We start from the raw sequence: 20,391 nt of genomic DNA on the forward strand, positions 1-20,391 counted from the left end.
TTTCTATTGTCTCTTAGTCCACTCCCAGAGTACAACATTGGGGACTTTCAGTCACGAAATCAGCAGACAATCAATGGCATATATACAGCGAAATCGTGGTCAGTTGGATACATGCATACCATTGCTGCTTTCAACATTGCTATCAAAGCGTACTCGCCGAGTTTCGCATTCCATGACAATTCTTAATGACCCCCAATTTGGTTGCTTCCCTAAATGACACGTGCACTGTTTGCACGATCTTTGATCGCAGTCTTTTTACATTGTCCTTTTCCATCCATCTCGCACCAAAGACGGCATCTAACTCTTTAGACGCTTCACGTAAGATTTGCCTGACAGCTGTCTCGAAATACGCCCAAAAATGTACTTCATATCTTCGAATGCGATGTCCCAGGCATATCAATATCAACAGATCCGTCACTCCCTCCCAGTCCACTAACGGCCAGCAGTTCAGCTGCTCCTGCGACTTCAGGGGGGAGACCTCCAACGCCGGTGATATTATCGAGGTCAAAGTCCAGCGAGGAGTCGACATCAAAAGCCCCTAGGAATTGAAATCGCGATTGACATGCAATTTTTTTCCAAAAGTCAATACTGAAATTATGTTTGCCCAAAGTTAAGCCTTCCGTAACGCTTTAATCAAAGTACGTTGAAATATATCGATACGCCAACATAAGGGCCAAATCTGTGATTGTGCATAAATTTTTTTCGTTTAAATTAAAAGTGTCTAACAAGTTTGTGAGACAAATATCCATTTGACTAAATTTTCAAAGTACAGTAGAACACCGTTAGCTTCAACTCCCAAGGGAAACAAAAGTGATTCGAGTTGGTCGAGGTTTTACTGTACTTTGAAAATTTTGACTGAAAAAAATGGGTCAAGGGAAATCGGATCTTGTTCGAGTTACCAGGGGGGTTCGAGTTAACCGAGTGCGAGTTAGCAGGTTCCACTTTAGCTTCCATTTCCGATAAATACTATTTAAGATCCGATAAAGGACGGCAGAAAGCATTCGGGAAGGCTGCTGACGTCACTATAAAGAATAGCATGCGCGTTACATACCGGCAGTGCCCGCAATACTCGGGTCTACGGCAGCACTGGCATCAAGGGCCGCGTCGATGTCGAAACCTGGATCTGACACGTCCAGCCCTGTTACTCCAGTTCCTGAAGGAAAAAAAAAAACATAGCAACACTTGGATTAGCTCTTGTAAAGGTCAAACAAAATAACGTCGAAAATAAAGACTCGACTCTCTGGAGTCAGATTCCGGTGCGCTTCTGCCCAATATGACTCCATTTTCGTTGTTGTTGTTGTTGCTGTTGTTTTTCATCAACCACATACATCTAAGCTAAAATTGTAACCGTACCTAAACCTGTATCAAAATCCAATGCCGCAGCACCTGACACGATCCCTGGTGGAAGATGAGATGCTCCTGAAAGATTCTGGAGAATACCCTCCAAATCTGTCGCGTCAGCACCGGCTGCTCCAATATCGAACAAATCGGCTGTGGCGGATAATCCCTCGATTTCCGTAGGAACGATCCCTAGCCCGCTTGCAGCAGCTAAAGAGTCGGCGCCCGTCAAACCAACATGTTGACCAGCGGCGGAAGTACCCGCTGCCACGACCACTGACCCATCTAGCCCAGCAGTTACATCTGGGAACGTAGTTCCCATGGTGAAGTTCGCAGCGGAGACGGCGGCAAGATCAAAAGGGAAGTTGTCTCCGTCCATTGACTCCGCATCGGGCGTTTCTTTGCTTTTCGATGCCGTTTGCCCGACTGGTGTTTTTTCTGCGCTCTTCGGGACTTCCTCGGGCACTTGAAAATTCTGAATGACATATTCATCGGCTCGCTTTCGTTTAAGGGTGATCTTCAAGTTCGGCAGTGTCGGTGTCTTTGCGGCTTCGGGCTTTTTTTCGGGTTGTTTGACGGCCGTTGTAGTCACAGAATCTGCCGTAGCTGCTGTAATGTCCGTTGTATTAAAAGAAAACGTAGGAGATATAGAAGAAAATGTGAACGCGCTCAACGTGGGTGAGGGTGTCTCCAGGGTGAACCCTGAAAACGACGGTGACGTTCCCAGAAACACTGGCGTGTTGGGGTTGGATGGAGTCCCCACGGTCGCACCGAACAGAGCGGCACTGGGAGGGAGTGATAGACTTGCTAATTTGGTGGATGGTTGCCCCCCGCCAACAGGAAGTAGAAGTTCTTCGCTTGCCTTTACCGGAAGTTCCTCTAGTTTAACGCTTTGTGCTTTTCTAATGATGCATCGCATCGCAGCTGGGATTGAGAGACACCTGTCAATAACAGGAAAGATTTCATTTAAAACAATAGTGAAGAAGGGTTGATTTAGATATAGCAAGGAAGGACTAAGTGACCTTTAGACTGTGCCCCCACCCCTCCCACCCCCATTTGCCGCGCTCTTACCATTCTTAAAATATCGACTGGCATGTTTAGCGCATGTCAGCCACCATCAAAGTTATCCAAACGGTGAAACAGAACAAAACAATATATCACACGGAGCCAATGAAAACTCAAAACTTTTTACCCCCTAAGAGTGACCAGTATCTAATTTTTTCCTTACTGCTGAATCATTCATTAAGATCATGCGAATGAAGGAAATGATCATGCGAATGATCGCCTAGCTTAGAAGCTTTGATTGTTAAACAAATTCATAATATATCACAATGGAGCACAATGAAAATTCACAATATATCACACGGAGCCAATGAAAACTCAAAACTTTTTACCCCCTAAGAGTGACCAGTATCTAATTTTTTCCTTACTGCTGAATCATTCATTAAGATCATGCGAATGAAGGAAACGATCATGCGAATGATCGCCTAGCTTAGAAGCTTTGATTGTTAAACAAATTCTTCCTGTCAGTATCAAAAGAAATGCACAGGAATGGGTATGGAGAATATGGAAACTAACGTTAGGGTGTGAAAGGCAAAAACAAAAACAAAGACAAAAAAAAAAAAAAAGGCCAACTGCCCTACAAACGGGAAAGTCGCAATTGGTTGAAGTTTTGAATCTGATTGGTTAAACGGCTAGCTTATGTTCTCTTCTCAACCAATCGCAAAGCGAAATACGGAGCAGAAAATCCCGGAGAAACAAGAGCGCTCATGTTAGAATTGTTCTTTGAAATATAAACCTTCCAGAGCGATGTATCTACTTCCTTCCTACCTCTGAGTGACCCTGGAAATATAATCATTTGAACAGAACAGTGGTTTTCCAGGCACTGTTGTGAGAGTAGCTTTGACCATGTCATCCTCAGAGACGAAAAAGTCAACTAGAATAAAAAAAATAGGAGAGCGGTGAAAAATTTTGAAAGGAATTCTGAAGGAGCTTTGTTCTTGGGAGATGCATGGTGTTCTAATGGTCAATGACAGGAAGCCAGATAACGTGTCCTGGTTTAAGTGCTTTTGAGTGTCACTCTAGTTTGTTATTAGAGAGGATCTTTTCCTCCATCATGGGTGAAAGAAAAACAGGTTGACGAGCTTATCCCGATTCCTATAGCAAGAAGCGACTGGTAGTATCACTAAGTCCCCATGGATAAGATGCCAGTCCAACAGCTCTTCAGGTTTCTTGACAATTGGCCAGTATCCTTTTATACCGTGGAGAGAGCAACTGTGAAAACACAGCACAATGACCCGACCAGATTTCGAGCTCGGACCTCTCAAGCCGGAGCGTCTCCCTTGGCGAAAGAGGAGTTGCATAAGTCTCGTAGCGATGCAAAGTTCCTCGACTGACAAAACATCCCAACATAACACCAAAAACAAAGGGTATATCACGACCCACAGATCGAAGAAATGAAAACTGTGATCCACATTGGAATCTCTTTTGCAATAGTTGTTATTTGCTCGCGTAAGGAGTGACTGCAATGGTACAGTTAACCCTTAAGAGTGACTAGCATCTAATTTCTCCGAACAATATCAACGTTGTATCACACAGAGAATAAAAGAAATGATCACTAACTAAAAAAGCTCTTGAATGTTAAACAAATTCTCCTCGTCTGCACCTTAAGATATGTACAGAGAACAGTATGGAGAATCTGCAGACTGATGTCAGAGTGTAAAGGGTTACGATATTGGCGTAAAAATGTATCAGATCTTTTCAGAGAAGTTTCAGTTTGTGCACTTACTTGACGCCATGCTGGATGTACAAGGATGTTCAAACGTTACTGTTAAGGTGAAAGGCTCTGATGATCTCAATTCAAACAGGTAGTCTTCGCTATCAGGTTCTAGATAAGAACGCATAAAAGAAACGGTTAACGTTTAAAGTTGACTGAACAGAATTTCGATTCGAGCAATTTTCAACTGAATGTCGACAGCAATCCGAGACTGCATTGGCTTTGTATTACTTCGCTCTCTGATTGGTCCACAAAACTCGTGCCACTCTTTCAATCAATCAGATACAAAACTAAAAGCAATCCCTGCATGGTCGCTGGCGTTTTCCCGCGCTTTAGGCAGTTTGGTCCTTTTTACTTTGAGTCGATGGAAAAGCGCCCTAAACTGAACGAAACGGCCACACCAAAGGTCACGTAACTTTTCACTGTTATACCCATATATTAGCTAGCAAACAGGTGATGGGAATACTCAAACTTATCAGGTAGAAGTTAATATCTTGCTCTAAAACCAAATTCTAGTAACTACTTTACAAGGAAATGGGTAACAGCTAGAGGGGAGAATTCACTATCAGATCTTAGGAGGTCAACCGAGTGGTCACGCTTACCCAAAGAAGCGATTGCGTGACAAACATATATAAACTTGCTAGATACGATTTAGAGCTAAACACTTTAACCCCTGACAGTGACTGGCTTCTTATTTCTCTTTCTAATACCACTCTTGGATCAAATATAAAGGTCATGAGAATCAAAGAAATGATCACCATTTCAGGGACCAATACTCATAGTCTTAAAATAAGTGAGGAGAATTTGCTACCTTTCTATAATTAAGAAATGGATAGATATTCTAGTCTTCTCGGATAAGGACGAATAAACCATAGGCCCCGGCCCGTCTCCTAGCAGGGTTAGGGGTAGGAGACGTTAATTTCCCACGCACGAGATTACTGTGTGGTGGATGTCCTCCCCTGGGTGGGATGGGTGGGTGTTGGCCCTGAAAAGCCCCTATGGGGAGTGGTCAATTAACCTATGTATGTATGTATGTATGTATGTACGTACGTACGTACGTACGTATGTATGTATGTACGTGCGTTTGTACGTATGTATGTACGTACGTACGTATGTATGTATGTATATATGTATGTATGTATGATCGTCAAACAAATCCTCCTTGTCCGCACCAAAAAAGACTGTAGAGAAATCAGTGAGGAGGAAATGGACACTGATATTAGAGTAGAAAAGATAAAACACTTACTCTTCTTAAGTGGTTTATGGCTTCTTAATGCGCTCGTAAACAAAGTGTTGAACATGGCTTGCCGTCGAAGTAACTGGAATAGAAAAAATAATAATAAAACCACTTAACTAGCAATAAATACACATCTCGAAAACATCAAACCTTTCAGAGTTAGTCTAAAAGTTTTTCTGTCCATTTAATGGAACACTACCAGCGAGAACGTCACCTGACATCAGAAGTTCCTTAGTAACCGCTCTAATAAATGTTGCAAATACAGCAACACCACCAACCGTACCGAGTCCAAGAACTTCTCCTTCTCAACCTTCCACCCCAGACGTTATACTTAATCCGAAGAAGGACGAGAAGGGAGACACTGGGATTCGGGAAGAGGTACGGTAAGTGGGGGGGGGGGGGGAATGGGAGGAGAGAGGAGAGAGAGTTTAAGGTACTGCTCGATACCGTACCGGTAATATTTCCGGAATATGACTGGGGTGTGTAAATCCAATCCTATACAGCAACAGACCCATCCCAGAAGGCTGCACGAGCTCCTCCGCTGTTGATTGGTTCTCTGTGACATGATACACATGGTAATGCTGTGGTAAGCTCTGTATGGAGGAAGAAATGGCAAAAAGTAAGAAAGCAAACAGAGATAACATGCGTTTTACTTTAAATTCAAAGTTTCGTGTTCCAACGCTTCGTTCAGCTCACACGATTGCCAAATGGTGGAAGAAGCTTAAATTTTTTCCGCGGTTTTCACAGATGAGATATATTCCCGAAGGGTGGAGGTTAATTAATTTCCTGGGCATATCTCAACCGGATACAATTCCGCCCACTTACCGCGTAATAATTATTGCCATGGTCAGTTGATGAAACGCCTCTATCTTTTAACCACTGCAAAAGAAAAAAACAAAAACAAAAACAAAAACAATTATAAAGTGACAAAATGTCTGAGGAGCATTTCATTGCCAAAGGAAGCAGTTTGATAACTTGCGAGCGCCTGTGGAAGGGTATTGATAAATAAATTACGGTGTTCAAATTCCAGAAGCTTTTGAACAATTTTTGTGTATCACAATCGCTACTTCTAATCTATTTATGGACCTAGATAGAAAAAGGAAATTTTATTTTCAAACAAATCGGTGTGTTCATTTTTTCTTCTCAAGTTTGTTTGCTTGTTTGTTTGTTTTCGGGTTTGAGCTAAGGGAAAGTATTGTTTTCATCAACAAAAAGGACCCAAAAAGCAAGAAGATCCGCTTGAATTTTTGTTCTTTTTTAAACCTCCCTCATTTGAGTTTTTTGTTTTTGTTTTTTTGCTTTCGGTCTCATGGCGGCGCTAGTTAGCCTTACCTCTCTTATTATGAGGCTGTCGATTGGCACCGTTGAGGAATGGGCAAACGAACCTTTTCAAATAAAAGAACTCATCAACCTCACCCTTATTACTGTCAGCCCCTTTTTCAACGTCATACTGTTGCTTATGCGCTTACTCCAGTTCTCATCAAAAGTCACTAAACTAAGGAAAGGCATTGAATAGACCACCTTTTGACCAGGCTCTTGTTTGCATGTAAGATCCCGTTCCCCAATGAACCAGCCTGTTTTTGAGGTCTGGGCTTACCCTGGCTGGTCACCACTGACTCGTCCATTGTCGTCTCTTACTTTTAACACACACGGACACGGGGGGTCGAGAGGGGTTAGCACTACCACGACGAAGGGGACGATGAGAAAGAAGAAGAGAGAGTAGAGACTCTCTTTTTATAAATTCCACCTTTCCCGCGCGCACCTCTCGTGTGCATCCCTCGTTAACATCTTAAAACAGAGAGATGACTGGGAACTAGTCAAGGGTCACCGTGTTGTGTTCCTGGGTCAGACACTTTACCCTCACAATGCCTCTATCTACCCAGGAGTAAGTAGAGGTACCGTCGTCAGGGAAACATGACAAAGAGCTACATGTAGGGTGGTGGCCCGGCGACAAACTAGCATTCCATCTAAGAGGAAGTGGACATGCTTCCAGTCGCCTAATTCTACAAAAACTGGGAGTACGCACTGGCAGTTATGGGCATTTTAACCTCTAACAGTGAACCATATTGAACAATATTGGATCATACTGAACCATATAAAGATTCTCTTGAAAGCCCTGAGAAAATCCCTAAAAACAAAGGATCATTGTCAGCATGTGATCAACTACGCACTTGCCCCTCCCCTAGCACTGCAACAGTCAACTGATAATAAGTTAAGGCAAATGTCGGGTTAGGGGAGGGGTGGGTGAACAGTTTCTCAGAACACTGACAGTGAACAACGCTCGAACACTAGATACTTTCAATGAAGATTCCTTCCGTTTCCATTTCAACCTCAATTTTTTTTCTCATCGTCTTAACATCACCTGCCCACCTTATTAGGTATCTCCCCCGAGTTTGTACCTGTTTTGTCAATAACTTCGTGAATCTTCTGCACAATCTCTACTGCTGCTGGTAATGGCTTACAAAACTCCAGCACAAAGGAAGCTTGGAATTCTTCACTGTTGTTGTCATTCAGCACCTGGTACTTGATGCTGTTACAAATGAAATTAATCGACATTATGGTGCTATAACTTAGTGGATGAAAGTCCTGGAAGAGTAACCAGTGAGAACTCCATAACCGGACAAATGGCCTTAGCGCTGACCTTAATACTCAGTTCTCAACGACCCAAAGGGGCACGAAAAAGAAACAAAAGGGAAAAACAAAACTATTGACACACAGCTTATTTAGCCTCACCTCGGATCCAGTCCCAATATACTGTAGCCAACAGGTTCGGTAATAAGTGGACTGATCGGAAGAGATGTGTTCTGGGATTGCTCCAGTGACACGTATACTTGGTAACCAAAATCTCTTGGAGGGGGTTCTATCATAAAAGAACTTAATTAACTCACTTTGTCAAATTAAAGGCATTTTTCATTTGTAAACTTCCAACCGAATGTCAAAGGTAACGCTAGGCTCGATTTCTACCGCTCTGTCGGGGAGGAACGAAAAAGACCGGTTCCCGAACAGCGTCGGGTAATCGACCCTAAGGTAACGCAAGACCGCTCTGATGTTGCTTCATTGTGCTTTGTGATTTGTCTATTAAACTCACGCCACACACCGCTCTCGACCAATTAAATGCAAGACTGAACCGATGGCGCCTTGGTCAAGCGCGTTTTCCCGCGCTTGAGTTGATCAAGTGTATTTGTATTGAATTCTCATTGACTACATGTGGTGTGAACCCTTGTTCTGATTGGTTGTTGGGATTGCTCTGTGTCACTATTTAAAGCTTCACCAAAATTCGAAAAAATTATCCTAAACTTTCATCCTGCTTAAAAAAAAAGTGTTCGCTCAACAAACACCTTTGTCACCACACTAATCCTAAAGGCAAAAATTAACCCACGGTCATAGTTAACCAAACCTCTTGCAGGACATTTGGAAAGCTCATCACGCATACTTTTTTCAATTTCATTTTTTTTTCACACCTATCAAGATATTTTAAAGGCTACCATGAGCGCTTGTCGTCAAATTATGTCTTTACCTTCTCTTGTAAAATATCGATCTTGTCCAGGTCTGTTAACATCCAGTAACTCATACGGGGAAGCAAAGTAACACAGACGCATTCGACGTCCTGTGGAGACATATGCAAATAGCCTCGATGGACCACAGTTTCCTTTTAAAAAGCACTCTCTAAAAAAACATTCCAGTATAATTTCCCTCTTCGTCCTTCCCTGATTTCTCACACCCTAATAAAACCGAAAAATTACCGAAGATGCTCCAGTGGGTTCCAAAAATGGTGATGCTTATCCGATGTCAATCGAAAATGGCCGAAAACGTTCCGATGACATCCCATACTTGTTAAAGGTGGTCCAGTGATAGCTCTAGTTGGTGTCAAGTGTTACAAACTAAATGTGTAAACAGTAGTTTGCCTGTAACTGTGCAGATGTAGCATTTGAACAACCTATTTTCGGCCATTTACGAGAAGAAGAGCTGGGTAGACTGAAACTGAAATGCTGTACCCACCTCCTTGTCTCGGGGTGACGAAGCCGACTGGACATTGCGTGATTGCTTCGGTAGAAGTTACATCTGTTCTAGAAGATTAAAACCGTAAATAGTGTTATCATGGGAGGACATTGCATCAAAAATTCTAATGGGTTGAAGAACTCAGGAGACACTTAAGTTCATTGAGTTCCACATAGTTCTTAGACCTTTTTCTGTACCTTTCTATTGTTTTGCATGGTTAACAATCCAGAGATTTTTAGAATAACATGAAGACCATTATGTAATTTAAAATTTTTTTTCTTTTTCGTTCTCATTAATATCGTTTTCAGTCTTCGATTTTCGTTTTACAACACCCAATCAAAAGCGCTCCAACAGATCGATTTGGACTCCATTCGGTTCTGTGAACATATTATCAAGTACTTAAATGCAATCATTACCCGTAAAATGCTGCTATTGTATTAATATCCGTTTCCACTGCTTTGAGAGCTGCAAGAATCTTTGGTTTTTGAAACCTGAAGAGTTAAATAATCAAAAAATTATAAAAGAGCAATTTTTCTTTTGAGTTTCAAAAGTAATTCGAGATTGCATTGATTTTTCCTTCACTTGATCAAAGATTAGTCGTGAAAATTTGCGCCATACTCTAAAACAATCAAATGTCACATAAAAAACTTCAACCACACGCAACTTGGCAAAGTGCGCTTTCCCGCCCATCAGTGGCCCAACGTGACACGTTCCTTTGTTCTGATTGGCCAATACGATTATTCTGGTTCTGGTTTAACGAAATCCAATTGTAAAGCGTTCTTATAAGACCCACGGTATTCAAGAATTGATTCATTTATATTCACGAACGAAGGTTTATAAGAATATAAAATTAGAGAGAAGTAAATTCCAACATAAAATAAACCCTTTCACTAACAAGAAATGTCTTTTAACACTATTAATATATTTTCAAGCAGAAATTACATAATAAGCTGCATTATACGTGCGGTTCGTAGTTCTTTCTTATGGTCTAACGGAGGACAGACACATCGATGACGTCTCGATGACGTCTTTGTTACGTAGAAGAAATAAATTCCATGTTCATGCTGTGTGTCCGTTCACATCGACGACGTCCCATTAACAATGTGTTAGTTCTTTATTATGTAGAAAAACAAAATCCCATGTTCCTGTGTGTCCCATGCTCGTGACAAGACGATAAACAGCTTTCTCTATTTCTTTACCGAGCTCGAACTCATTACCTTTGTCATTCTATTTAGATCACAGAAGACACCAAAATGTAGCAAGAACATCGATGACACACTGCGCTGCGCCTTATGTGCTACTTTTTTGTTCTTGCCACATTTTGACATCATCTGTGATCTAAACAGAATAAGAAAGACGATAAGTTTGAGCTCGGTAAAGAAATAGAGAGAGCTGTTTGTCTTGTTGTCACGAGCGTGGGACAAAGAAACAATTAATCCATCTTCGTGACAAGACGAAAAAAATCTTTCTCTATCTGTGATCTATTAGTGAACAGACGCGCGGCAACTTGGAATCTAATTGTTCAGGTAACAAGAGGAAAGAAAAAAATCCACTAAGCAACCTGTAGTGACTTAACACCAAAATCATGAAGCTTAATCAAGAAGACATGCAGCGCTGAGAGAAAGGAGAATTGAAATTCAGATCGCCAGAGGATGTTCAATACTGTCAACGACTCACGTGTCACGAGATAGCTGGTAAAGATCACATAGTCCTTGTAAATGGCACAAAAATTCATCGTAATCTCCCTCCCTACAAAAGAAAGAAATAAATATTTAACCCTTTCCACCGTAACATCAGTGTGCATTTTCTCCACTTTAGTGTTCTGCGTACATTTCCTAAGGTGCTTACAAGGAGAATTTGTTTAACAGACAAGTGCTTGTTTAGTTGGTGATCATTCCCTTTATTCTCCTGACTTTAATGTGTAATTCAGGGGAGATATTGTAAGGAGACATTAGATGACAGTCACTCTTAACGGTTTAAGAGTTAAATGAAAAAGATAAGAAACTATCAATTAAAACATGATAAAGTTGGAACAAGGAACATAAGAATCATCTATTGTAAGGGAACTAACCTGGGCTAGTCATTAACTTTTCAACTTACTAGCCAAGTGGGAAGTGACAACTTAAATGTTACAACGATTTCATTTTGTTTACTAGCCAAACCGGCAAGTGGAAATTGAAAACCACTATGATCCAAAACTGAATTTCTACTAATCTGTGGCTAGTTGGCTACCGTTAGTGTAGAGCCCTTACTAACACTCACTAATACATCAAAAAAGGGATCATCAAGTCACAATGTAGCCATTCACTGCAGGGATAAAACAGCCAAGATTTTCTGGCCACTGATCAAAGGTTCATACTTGATCATGTACCATCAATCCAGGGGCTGCTTATTATTCTCCTGTTCCAATTCTGCTGTAGTTGAAGCTTAAAAAGTAAGTTTCATATAGAGTAGCAATAGAAACAGGTTCCCTTGTCTACCTACTCATTTGACGAAGGGATGGAGGGTGCCTATTGGAGAGGGGTGCTTCAAAACAAGGCACTTATTAGAATGTGTGTGCTTATTTTAGGAAATGTGGTAATTACATATTGCATCACTGATGATAAGCTATCATTTTAAAAAACAATTATACCTCAACACTCTTGTCAGCTCAGGACAACTCTGTGGAAAAGGCAAGAATCAAACTATAATCAAAACAAACGAGAGAGAGCAATTTCTTCTTCATCATTAAAATTGACACAAACCAGTAAAATTATCAAACAAAGCCTCTTTCACTCACCTCAGGGTCTCCAGTGTGTGCCACTTTTACTTCAGAAACTGTGCCATCTGCAGCCATTCGAACCTGGATTTCCACAGACATTATGAAAGATTAATTCCACAGGCTTAACCCACCAACTCCCAGAAGTGATTAACATGTAACTTCTCCCTACAATATCCATACATTATCCAGCAAACAGGTAATGAGAATACTCAAACTTATCAGGTAGAAGTTGTTATCTTGATCTAACAACAAATTCTTGTAACTAATTTAAAAGGAAATATCCAGCATCTAAATGGGAGAATAAACAATCAGATCCTGGGATATAAAAGGGCTAAGAGACTTTTTATTTCCTAGCTCTGTCCATCAACAAGGAAAGACACAAATCAGTTACAAATTTCTAAAAAAGTAGCCAAAATAAACCCTTTAACTCCAATGAGTGACCGAGACAAAATTTTTCTTTACAATATCAATACAACATCAAGCAGACAAGTGATGAGAATAAGGAAAAAAGGAAAGTTTGGGGTTCATCAGTTGATTAAATACCAAATTCTCCAAACTAACATCATAACAATTGAATGGCAGACAGTAAGGAGAATTTCTAAAGAGATCTTGCAAGTGAAAGGATTAAAAACACATTTGACTTCTGACAGCAAGGAAGATAACTTATTCGTGACGATAACCCCTTAAAAAGTTTCTCCACACCCTGATTAAATAATACGCAGTAAAGATGAGAGAAGAGAATTTTATTATTCCATTACAGCCAAGTTGTTCCAGTGAGAGTCATTTAAGAGATGGACTTTCCTTAAATCCCCTTCTACAGCCTAACATCAGTATGCATATTCTCCATACTGTTCTCTATAAATTTCCTTTATTTTGCTGCATTCAATGTGTGATTTACGGGGTGATATTGTAAGGAGAAATTAGATGCTGGTCTCTCTTGGGCTTCAAGGGTTACAAAACACACCTCAACATAAAACATGTCAGAATTTATAAAGCATTCTCTTCCACTTTCAATAAACTTCAACCTGGTGAAAAGTCACAGAAAAATCAGAACTGTTAGTGTTTATAACAATAAATACCGGTACATCAGATTTTCATTGAACTTTGAGAAAGAAAATCTCCTTTTCAAACTTTTCTGGTGAAGCCCTCAAGTCTCTGTGTGATAACTTTTATTTATTTATTTATTTATTTATTTATTGATTTATCTACAATATTAAGACAGGCTGACCCAGTTTAGCTTTGAAGATGGTTCAAATGAGGGACTGTATAAAAAATAACAAGGCCAGAACATAACACTAGGAGCTATGTTTCATACTCTTTAACATTCCCTGCTATGCAACAAATGGGGCCTACTGTTCATTATCCTTATCTGAGAAGACTAGAATGTCATGTAGCAAGGCCAACACAATCTTCTTAGTTATTTTTAGACCCTGAATGTTGGTCTAGTTTGGGGCTTGAACCCTCTATCTCCTGCAAAACATTCCCTCACTCTTCAAAATGAGCTAACCAAGGGCAATTTTGTATATCAAATTTTAATTTAACTTTGAGAGAGAAAAATTTCCTACCCAACTTTTCTTGTGATAGCTTCAAGTCTCTGGGCAACAACTTTTATTGACTTGTCTTTCATAGCATTTTGCAACTTGTCTAAACATTCTGAGATGTAATTTTTAACAGGGGCAAGGTTTTCAATTTGTTGCTGTCTTTCCTGGTTTGAAAGAAGAGAGATTAAGGTTAACTAAATACTTCAATATTTTATGAAAGACAGGTCTTGAGTCTGCACAGAAGTTTCAAAAGCATCAACCAACAAGGTGTGTTGCCACTCTCTCCCTGGGTGCCAGGATGTTCGTCCACAGCAGGCTCACCCTCCTTCCCCAAAAAAATTTTTGTTGGATTCCCCTTACAGTTCTACACAATTACCTTTCCCCATTTCTGAGTGGAGTGAGACAATCTGTTTTAGAAAACAAGAACATGACCCAGCCATAGCATGGATCTGAATACTGTAACAGTGTCCACAAGAACAAGATGGACCATAAGGCTTTGGAGCATATCATGGTCTATAAGGCATGAAGCAACAAGGACTATCCCTGCTCCCCCTTGGTGGGATACCAGTCCCTCACAGTTTATCCCCCCACCCTGTTTTTCAGGCTTCCCTGATGGTTAACACCAATATCCATCCCATTCATACTCCTAGAAAAAGAGAAGTACTGCCCAAAACCATGACACAACAACAACAAAAACCTATCCAGGTCTCACATCAGAACCTTCTGTCCAGGAGTCCAGCAAGCTCACCCTTAGGCTCTGCTTCTTCCACTTCCAAAGGCACTGTTAAATTATTATAGGGGGGGGGGGGAGGGAGGGGAGCTCATGCATTTTCATTTTCCTCTACACAATATTTTTAACACAAAAGTAAGCCCCCCCCCCCTTGCTAAGAGCAGCTTGTTAATGGTCCCTTAAGCTAGTGCTGTTTTCTTCAGTAGAAAGGAAATAGAATGCCCAAAAAGACAAGACACCTCAGAAATGGTTGCAGAATTTTATGCAGGCATAGAAAAGGTGAAAGCCCCTTCCCATTTACACCCACCCACCCACCCTTACTGCTATAATGAATTACCATTCCCAACCATAATGTTACAGTTTATCCCATGATAGCAATAAGTTTGCTAAATCATAGTCACTCATGAACTTTGAATCAGAATGATATCCTCAACTTGATCACAGCAACAATCAATATCGTGAAAATTAACAAGACTTACCAAAGAAGCTCTAATGGCTTTGGCAGGGTCAGGCCAGCTTGCACAGCTCTTACACTTTGATCTTATACTGTTCAGCAAGTCATTAAACTTACTGTGTTCCAAATAGAAGTTCAATGATCCAAAGGCATGAACTGAAAAACAAGAGAGTGTTAGAAAAAAAACACTTCGCATCATTTACAAAGACAATTACTGTATTTACTTGAATGAGCACCGCCCTCGATTAAGTGCTGCCCTCGAATAAGCGCCGCATCTGGGACAAAAAAAGTTAATAAACGACACCCTCGAATAAGCACCGCACCCCAATGCGGCGCTTATTTGAGGAATTCCATATAACCAGGAAAAACACTATAAAACAATTTTAACACAGCATCGGCAATTTATATTCTTTGAATGTGATGTTCTTTAGTTCAAAGTGACTGTATTTCTCTGCTCGGGTTATCATGAAACACTCGGGGTTTTTTCAGCGCATGAATTTCTCTTGTAATTCTAGATTTACTGTCAGTTTAGCATCAGTCCAAAGGAAAATTGACAGATAGAAAGTGTACTGTTGAATAAAAATATAGAAAAAGTAAATTTGTCTGGTACAATTATTAAATAAGTGCCATCCTTGAATAAGTGCCACCCTTGAATAAGTGCACTTGTGGCCCGAAAATTTAAATAAGTGCCGCGGCGTTTATTTGAGTAAATATGGTATGTCTTCAGCTCAGCCTGGTTATAATCTTTATCATTTGTACCCTAATATCAGTATGCATATTCTCCATACTGTTCTCTATAAATTTTGTAAGGTTCAGATGGGGAGAATTTGTTTAACAATCATGAGCCCCTTTAGTTGGTGATCTTTTTCTTTATTCTGGTGACCTAAAATGTGTGATCACTCTTAAGGATCAAGGGCTCTTGTTTAATTCAAGGGTAATAAAGAAAGGAAAAATTGGATGCATGGCTCTTACAGGGGTTAAAAGATCGAGTCACTCCTCATGATCATAATTAAGAACAAATCAAAATTCATATAAAATTCAGCATGTCATATTAATATCTATCCATCTATTCTTGTATAGGAGGAACAATCTTTAACTGTGAATGATCTGCATAAAGATCAGAGGGACTAGAAACCAGGACGAATCTTCGCAAGCGAAAATGACTCGACAAACGAAGAATTTTGTTCATAACTACGAGTTTCAGTGATCTGCGGAACACAGTTCTGCAAATCATGGAGGTGGACCAGAGAAGTATACTTCCGGGAAATGTAATTACTGCGCTTATCCGTCTCAATGTTTACAAGAAAAAAAGTAAAAGAAACTCCTACGTCTCAGTGAAGAGTTTCAAGCATTTCGTAATCGGGGTAGAACAAAAAAATAATAACAATACGTTAAACTATTCCCAACAATTATAAAAGGCATTTCATCGATTGTTATGGTCCTCTTTAGCCCTCTGATTTTAGAAGTTTTCTCCGATCGCCACTTCAATTGATACTTACTTTTAGTGCCATCAAACTCCTTTCCTTTCAATCCAAGCTCTTCTTCGTAGCTGTTAACAAGTTCCTTTAACTGAAGACAACATGATCCACACGTTTTCGTGTCAACTGCGGCCGCCATTTTGTTTTAGTAGCAGTTGTTGTCATGCGTGTTTCACCGCTGATCAACCCTTCACGAATGCTCAAGAGACGCTAGTGAAAAATGCCGGGGGGAGGGGATCCAGCACAGAATTTAATTTGGTTTTATCATCTGAGTCGATGATGTCAATTGACCAGTGTAAAAGATTTCCAAAGTTGTCTTTTTCGAGCGTTAACCCTTTGTCAAAGCGTAAGGCTAACGCTCAAAACGCCAGCTCTTATAAACCATTTTACGCTATCACTCCCTCAGTTGATAAAACCAATGCAAATTATTTTGGCATACCTCCCTATCGAGGCAGCACCACATTTTCTTTAGAAACTTACCCTTCGTCAGCCCAGAATTTCCTGAAGAAATATTTCACTCAGGATCTTGAGAAATGGAGTTATCATTGCTTAGTTTACGTTTTGAGAGACATTCGTGGTCGGATGGTGGCAAAAACAACACATCTTGACTTGTTATCCCAAACATAATTTTGACCCTGATGACTAATGACTCTTGACTAAAAATTTTGCATGTAAATTTATTGGTTCTGAAGCAAATATCAATAACTGGGTAACTCTTGAGGATTCGCAGGAATTGGTAAGGTTTTTCTTCGCTTCTTTCTGCGATTGGTTGGTTTTGATGATTCGCACCACACTTTCCAACATCACACGTTGAAAATGATAATGATGTGCACTGCGATATTACGAAATGTACATGAAAGCGATCTTCATCATCATCCTTTATTTGCCTTATTTTAACAATAAAAATATTTAATTACAGCAATAACAGTTAGAAGGCGAGGAGACCCAAGAAACCACCAGGCTTATGGGAGAGCCACCTCACTTACAATAATAAATCACTGAAGTAAAGAACACTACTTAAGTAGTAGTGGTGATTTGGTCATTCGTGTTTCCCAGGGCAATTTACGATTGAGTGTCAAAAGTAATCTGGGATGGCTTTCTGACCTTATTTAACTTTACGCTGTGATTGGTTGAAAGTTAAAGGCCAAAATCCGGATAAGCAAGGAAATATACTACCGACGTATAAAAGGGGTTGACAGGTTCAAGTTAATTAATGCCCAGGAAATGAAAAATATCGGATAAGCCAAGAATCGCGTCATATGAAAACGTCATATAACCATATAAGATTACCGAGATACTACGATTGGTTAAACTTTTGTCGTTTAGTGCACTGATAAACCCGTAGTTTAACTTATAAAAGTAATAGACCTCACTTTCTATCGCTTTACCGCCGCGTACTATTGCATGAACGCCCGAATAATTTGTGAATCACGCTCGCCGCCGGCCGGCGTGATTTGCAAACCTTTTTTCGTGTTCTTCCAACATCCATCGTGGGTTATTTCGCTGGTATACCGATAAAAAGTGTAGTTTATCGCTCAAGTATATCGTGACGTTGAACAAGTTATATAATCACAGGACTTTTTGTCAAAGAAAGAGCACTATCGATTTTCGCTTTATGCCACGGCATCCAAGTTTTCTAAACAATTAAAAGTTCCGTAGGAAGGAAAAGAACGAAATAAGAGAAAAAATTAAGAGATCAAAATGTTTGAGTTTTGATATAGTCCCGAAAACAACGACAAAAACGTGAAGGATTAGTTGGAGACAATCATGTCTTACGAACGTAGAGAGATAATCCTTGGTAAACACACACTGCTTTGAAATTGATTTCAGCAGCATGTTAACACCTTATTGTGTTGTTGACACGCGATGCTGAGGTGACCCCAAAGTATTGTACTTTGGGGACTGAGTCTGAAAAGTTTAAAGCATCAATTATTTATTTATTTATTTTTTTTTCTCTGTTTGGAGTCAAATTTCCAATTTCTTCATTTCTACTGTTTCATGGGATGTGATTGCATTTTTGTTGTTTAGGTCTTCATTTAATGCACAAAATTCCCGTTAATTTCTTTTTCTCAGAGATAGGAAACAGATAAGTTTTTGAGTGAAGTTGTGCAAGATTCTGTTAAGTATATTCACCAGTTCTTAGGATTTAGGTATTGTCAGTCATTCCTTTCTCTTACTATACGAAGGTTAAACCTCCAGTAGTAAGGTTTTAATAAAAGAATGAACAACATATACTGTTACAATTTTAATAGTGCTTCGATAGGAGAAGTAATTAATCTTACAGCTGTTTATCTAGATGACTAATGTCTGGAAACTCGGACAAACTGACCATTCTAGTTTACTAATAAACTTAGCTTTTCCAAGCATGTATCCTACACAATTAAACAATTTATATGAATCGATGAGAAAGAAGTTCCATAGTTTATACGTTACTTCATATTTCAAGTACGTTACTTTTCATCATCTGAACAAGAGCTGCTAAGACTACCCCTCGAATGACCGACAAGGGGCGAAGGCTCGATACTTTCTAAAAACGAGTTGACTCTCTCCGCTAAAGTCATATCACCTGTGCTGAGACTTCGTCTCCGCGAGTTCAAATTGTTACTAAGTCCTTTTAGCGGGAGAGAATTTACCGCTTTGAGACCTCTGCGGCTCGCAAGAGGTGTCCCGTAACAATCTTGTACTGTTGATTTAAGCGCAATCCGGTTTGATGGAAGTTTTAAATCTTCCACAACGCCATGCGATTGAGTTCTGCTTCGTCTACGGCCAGCAAAGATATTCAAACTGTCATTGTTCTCCTTGACAAGAGTCCTTCGCCTGCCCCCAGGGCTGTTTGTGTCCATTATCGAGGGAAGGTGAGTCAGTATTTGTCCATTTACTTCACTAACCAAATGCAACTCCGGAGCAGTTCGGATATTTTCCGTACAGATTTCTATCGACAATTTACTGTTGGTATCCGTCGAGTTTGGAAGCCTCGGAAAACGAACACATTCACCGTCCATCTTAGAGCTTGCTGTCGATGATGACGAACTCTCATTCGATTGTGTTCTGCTAAGAACAGTTTTCCGCAAACTTTGCATTCGTGATTGCACCTTGTTTTTCTCCGCCGTGTGTACTTTCTCGGTGTTATTCTTAAACAGATCGATATCACGCTGCTGCTTTTCGAGTCGTGCATTCTCTCGCGCGTTCAAAGTCTCAGCTCGCATTTTGCGGTCAAAACTTCCACTAAGCACCGCTGATTTTAAACTTCTTGACTTCTCTCTTCCCAATTGGGCACTCATTTTGGTTGAATTTAACCCTGATCACAACTCGCAATCGAGATTTCTCCTGCTTGTTCTTGAGGGGTCACAGTAAGTGTTGTGGTGTCACCGGTTAATCCAAACTTTTTGTTAGACTGTAAATCTTGTGTTGTTCTATAACACGTAGCGCTCCACATCAAAGCACAATGTCAAGCCAGTGTTGTATAGGCCATTGAACTGACTAATTGTTCAAAAGAATTAGCGTGGAACTTTCTTGAGGCTACGTGATTGTTAATAAAACTTTGTCCATCCCTCACGAATATTACCCCTTGGTATTTCAACTATTTGTCTACAACAATCAGGAAACTTTTTTTTTCTCTGCTTACAAAGGTAACTCGATGTCTTTGTTTTCTATAAAAACTGAAAGATCGACAAAACCATTCCTGTGTTAGACGTGGTGCGCGAATTTTAAATGCGCATTTTAAATTTTCTCGCTTTTTCTTGATAATTAAACCGTATCATTGTAATGCGAATTATTCCACTTGAGTTCACATGAATCAATACTGGATTGAAAGCTAAACAAGAGCTTTATAACATACCTCAGGTTTCTGCTTTATTTATCAATGTAGCCGATCCAATCACGTCAAGGAATCGCTTTAACTGTTCACCAGGATAATGACGTCATGTGCATGACGTCACGTCGTCGACTACGTCCTCATGGGAAAGGGTTTGACACAAATCAACGAAGACAAAATGAAAACTGAAGGACATTCTTGTTTTTGTAAGTTGGGACTTTTTGTTTTATCTTTGTATGTCATTTTTCCTGATACTGGCGCTT

General features: G+C 40.1%; 2 protein-coding genes across 2 annotated transcripts; both read right to left on the reverse strand.

The window, feature by feature from the left end:
• Positions 1-86: 86 nt before the first annotated feature.
• On the reverse strand, positions 87-16,475 carry LOC111343372 (mediator of RNA polymerase II transcription subunit 1). Its single transcript, XM_088761496.1, has 21 exons — positions 16,336-16,475; positions 14,862-14,992; positions 13,677-13,816; positions 13,076-13,136; positions 12,130-12,192; positions 11,983-12,011; positions 11,028-11,099; positions 9,767-9,841; positions 9,351-9,418; positions 8,869-8,958; positions 8,085-8,211; positions 7,751-7,881; positions 6,684-6,736; positions 6,177-6,230; positions 5,804-5,944; positions 5,361-5,433; positions 4,127-4,225; positions 3,169-3,274; positions 1,354-2,279; positions 1,052-1,153; positions 87-538 (listed from the first exon to the last, which is right to left on the reverse strand). Exons 1-21 carry the CDS (start codon positions 16,451-16,453, stop codon positions 366-368), a joined length of 2,832 nt encoding a protein of 943 aa, XP_088617622.1. The 5' UTR covers positions 16,454-16,475; the 3' UTR covers positions 87-365.
• Positions 16,476-18,477: 2,002 nt separating this feature from the next.
• LOC111343378 (uncharacterized) lies at positions 18,478-20,187 on the reverse strand. The gene has a single exon (XM_022950548.2). It carries the CDS (start codon positions 19,593-19,595, stop codon positions 18,765-18,767), a length of 831 nt encoding a protein of 276 aa, XP_022806283.2. The 5' UTR covers positions 19,596-20,187; the 3' UTR covers positions 18,478-18,764.
• Between the last annotated feature and the right edge of the window lie 204 nt (positions 20,188-20,391).

The sequence above is a fragment of the Stylophora pistillata genome, chromosome 5 (assembly GCF_964205215.1).
Source record: "Stylophora pistillata chromosome 5, jaStyPist1.2, whole genome shotgun sequence".
NCBI lineage: Eukaryota > Metazoa > Cnidaria > Anthozoa > Scleractinia > Pocilloporidae > Stylophora > Stylophora pistillata.

Bases quoted from the DNA above. Each gene is read 5' to 3' on its own strand.
- LOC111343378 (XM_022950548.2), bottom strand. From the start codon at position 19,595: ATGAGTGCCCAATTGGGAAGAGAGAAGTCAAGAAGTTTAAAATCAGCG.
- LOC111343372 (XM_088761496.1), bottom strand. From the start codon at position 16,453: ATGGCGGCCGCAGTTGACACGAAAACGTGTGGATCATGTTGTCTTCAG. The intron at 5,434-5,803 runs GTACGGTATCGA...TTTCTATTCCAG, and splicing joins ATATTCCGGAAATATTACCG to TTACTTCGACGGCAAGCCAT. The intron at 3,275-4,126 runs GTAAGTGCACAA...TTTTTATTCTAG, and splicing joins TACATCCAGCATGGCGTCAA to TTGACTTTTTCGTCTCTGAG.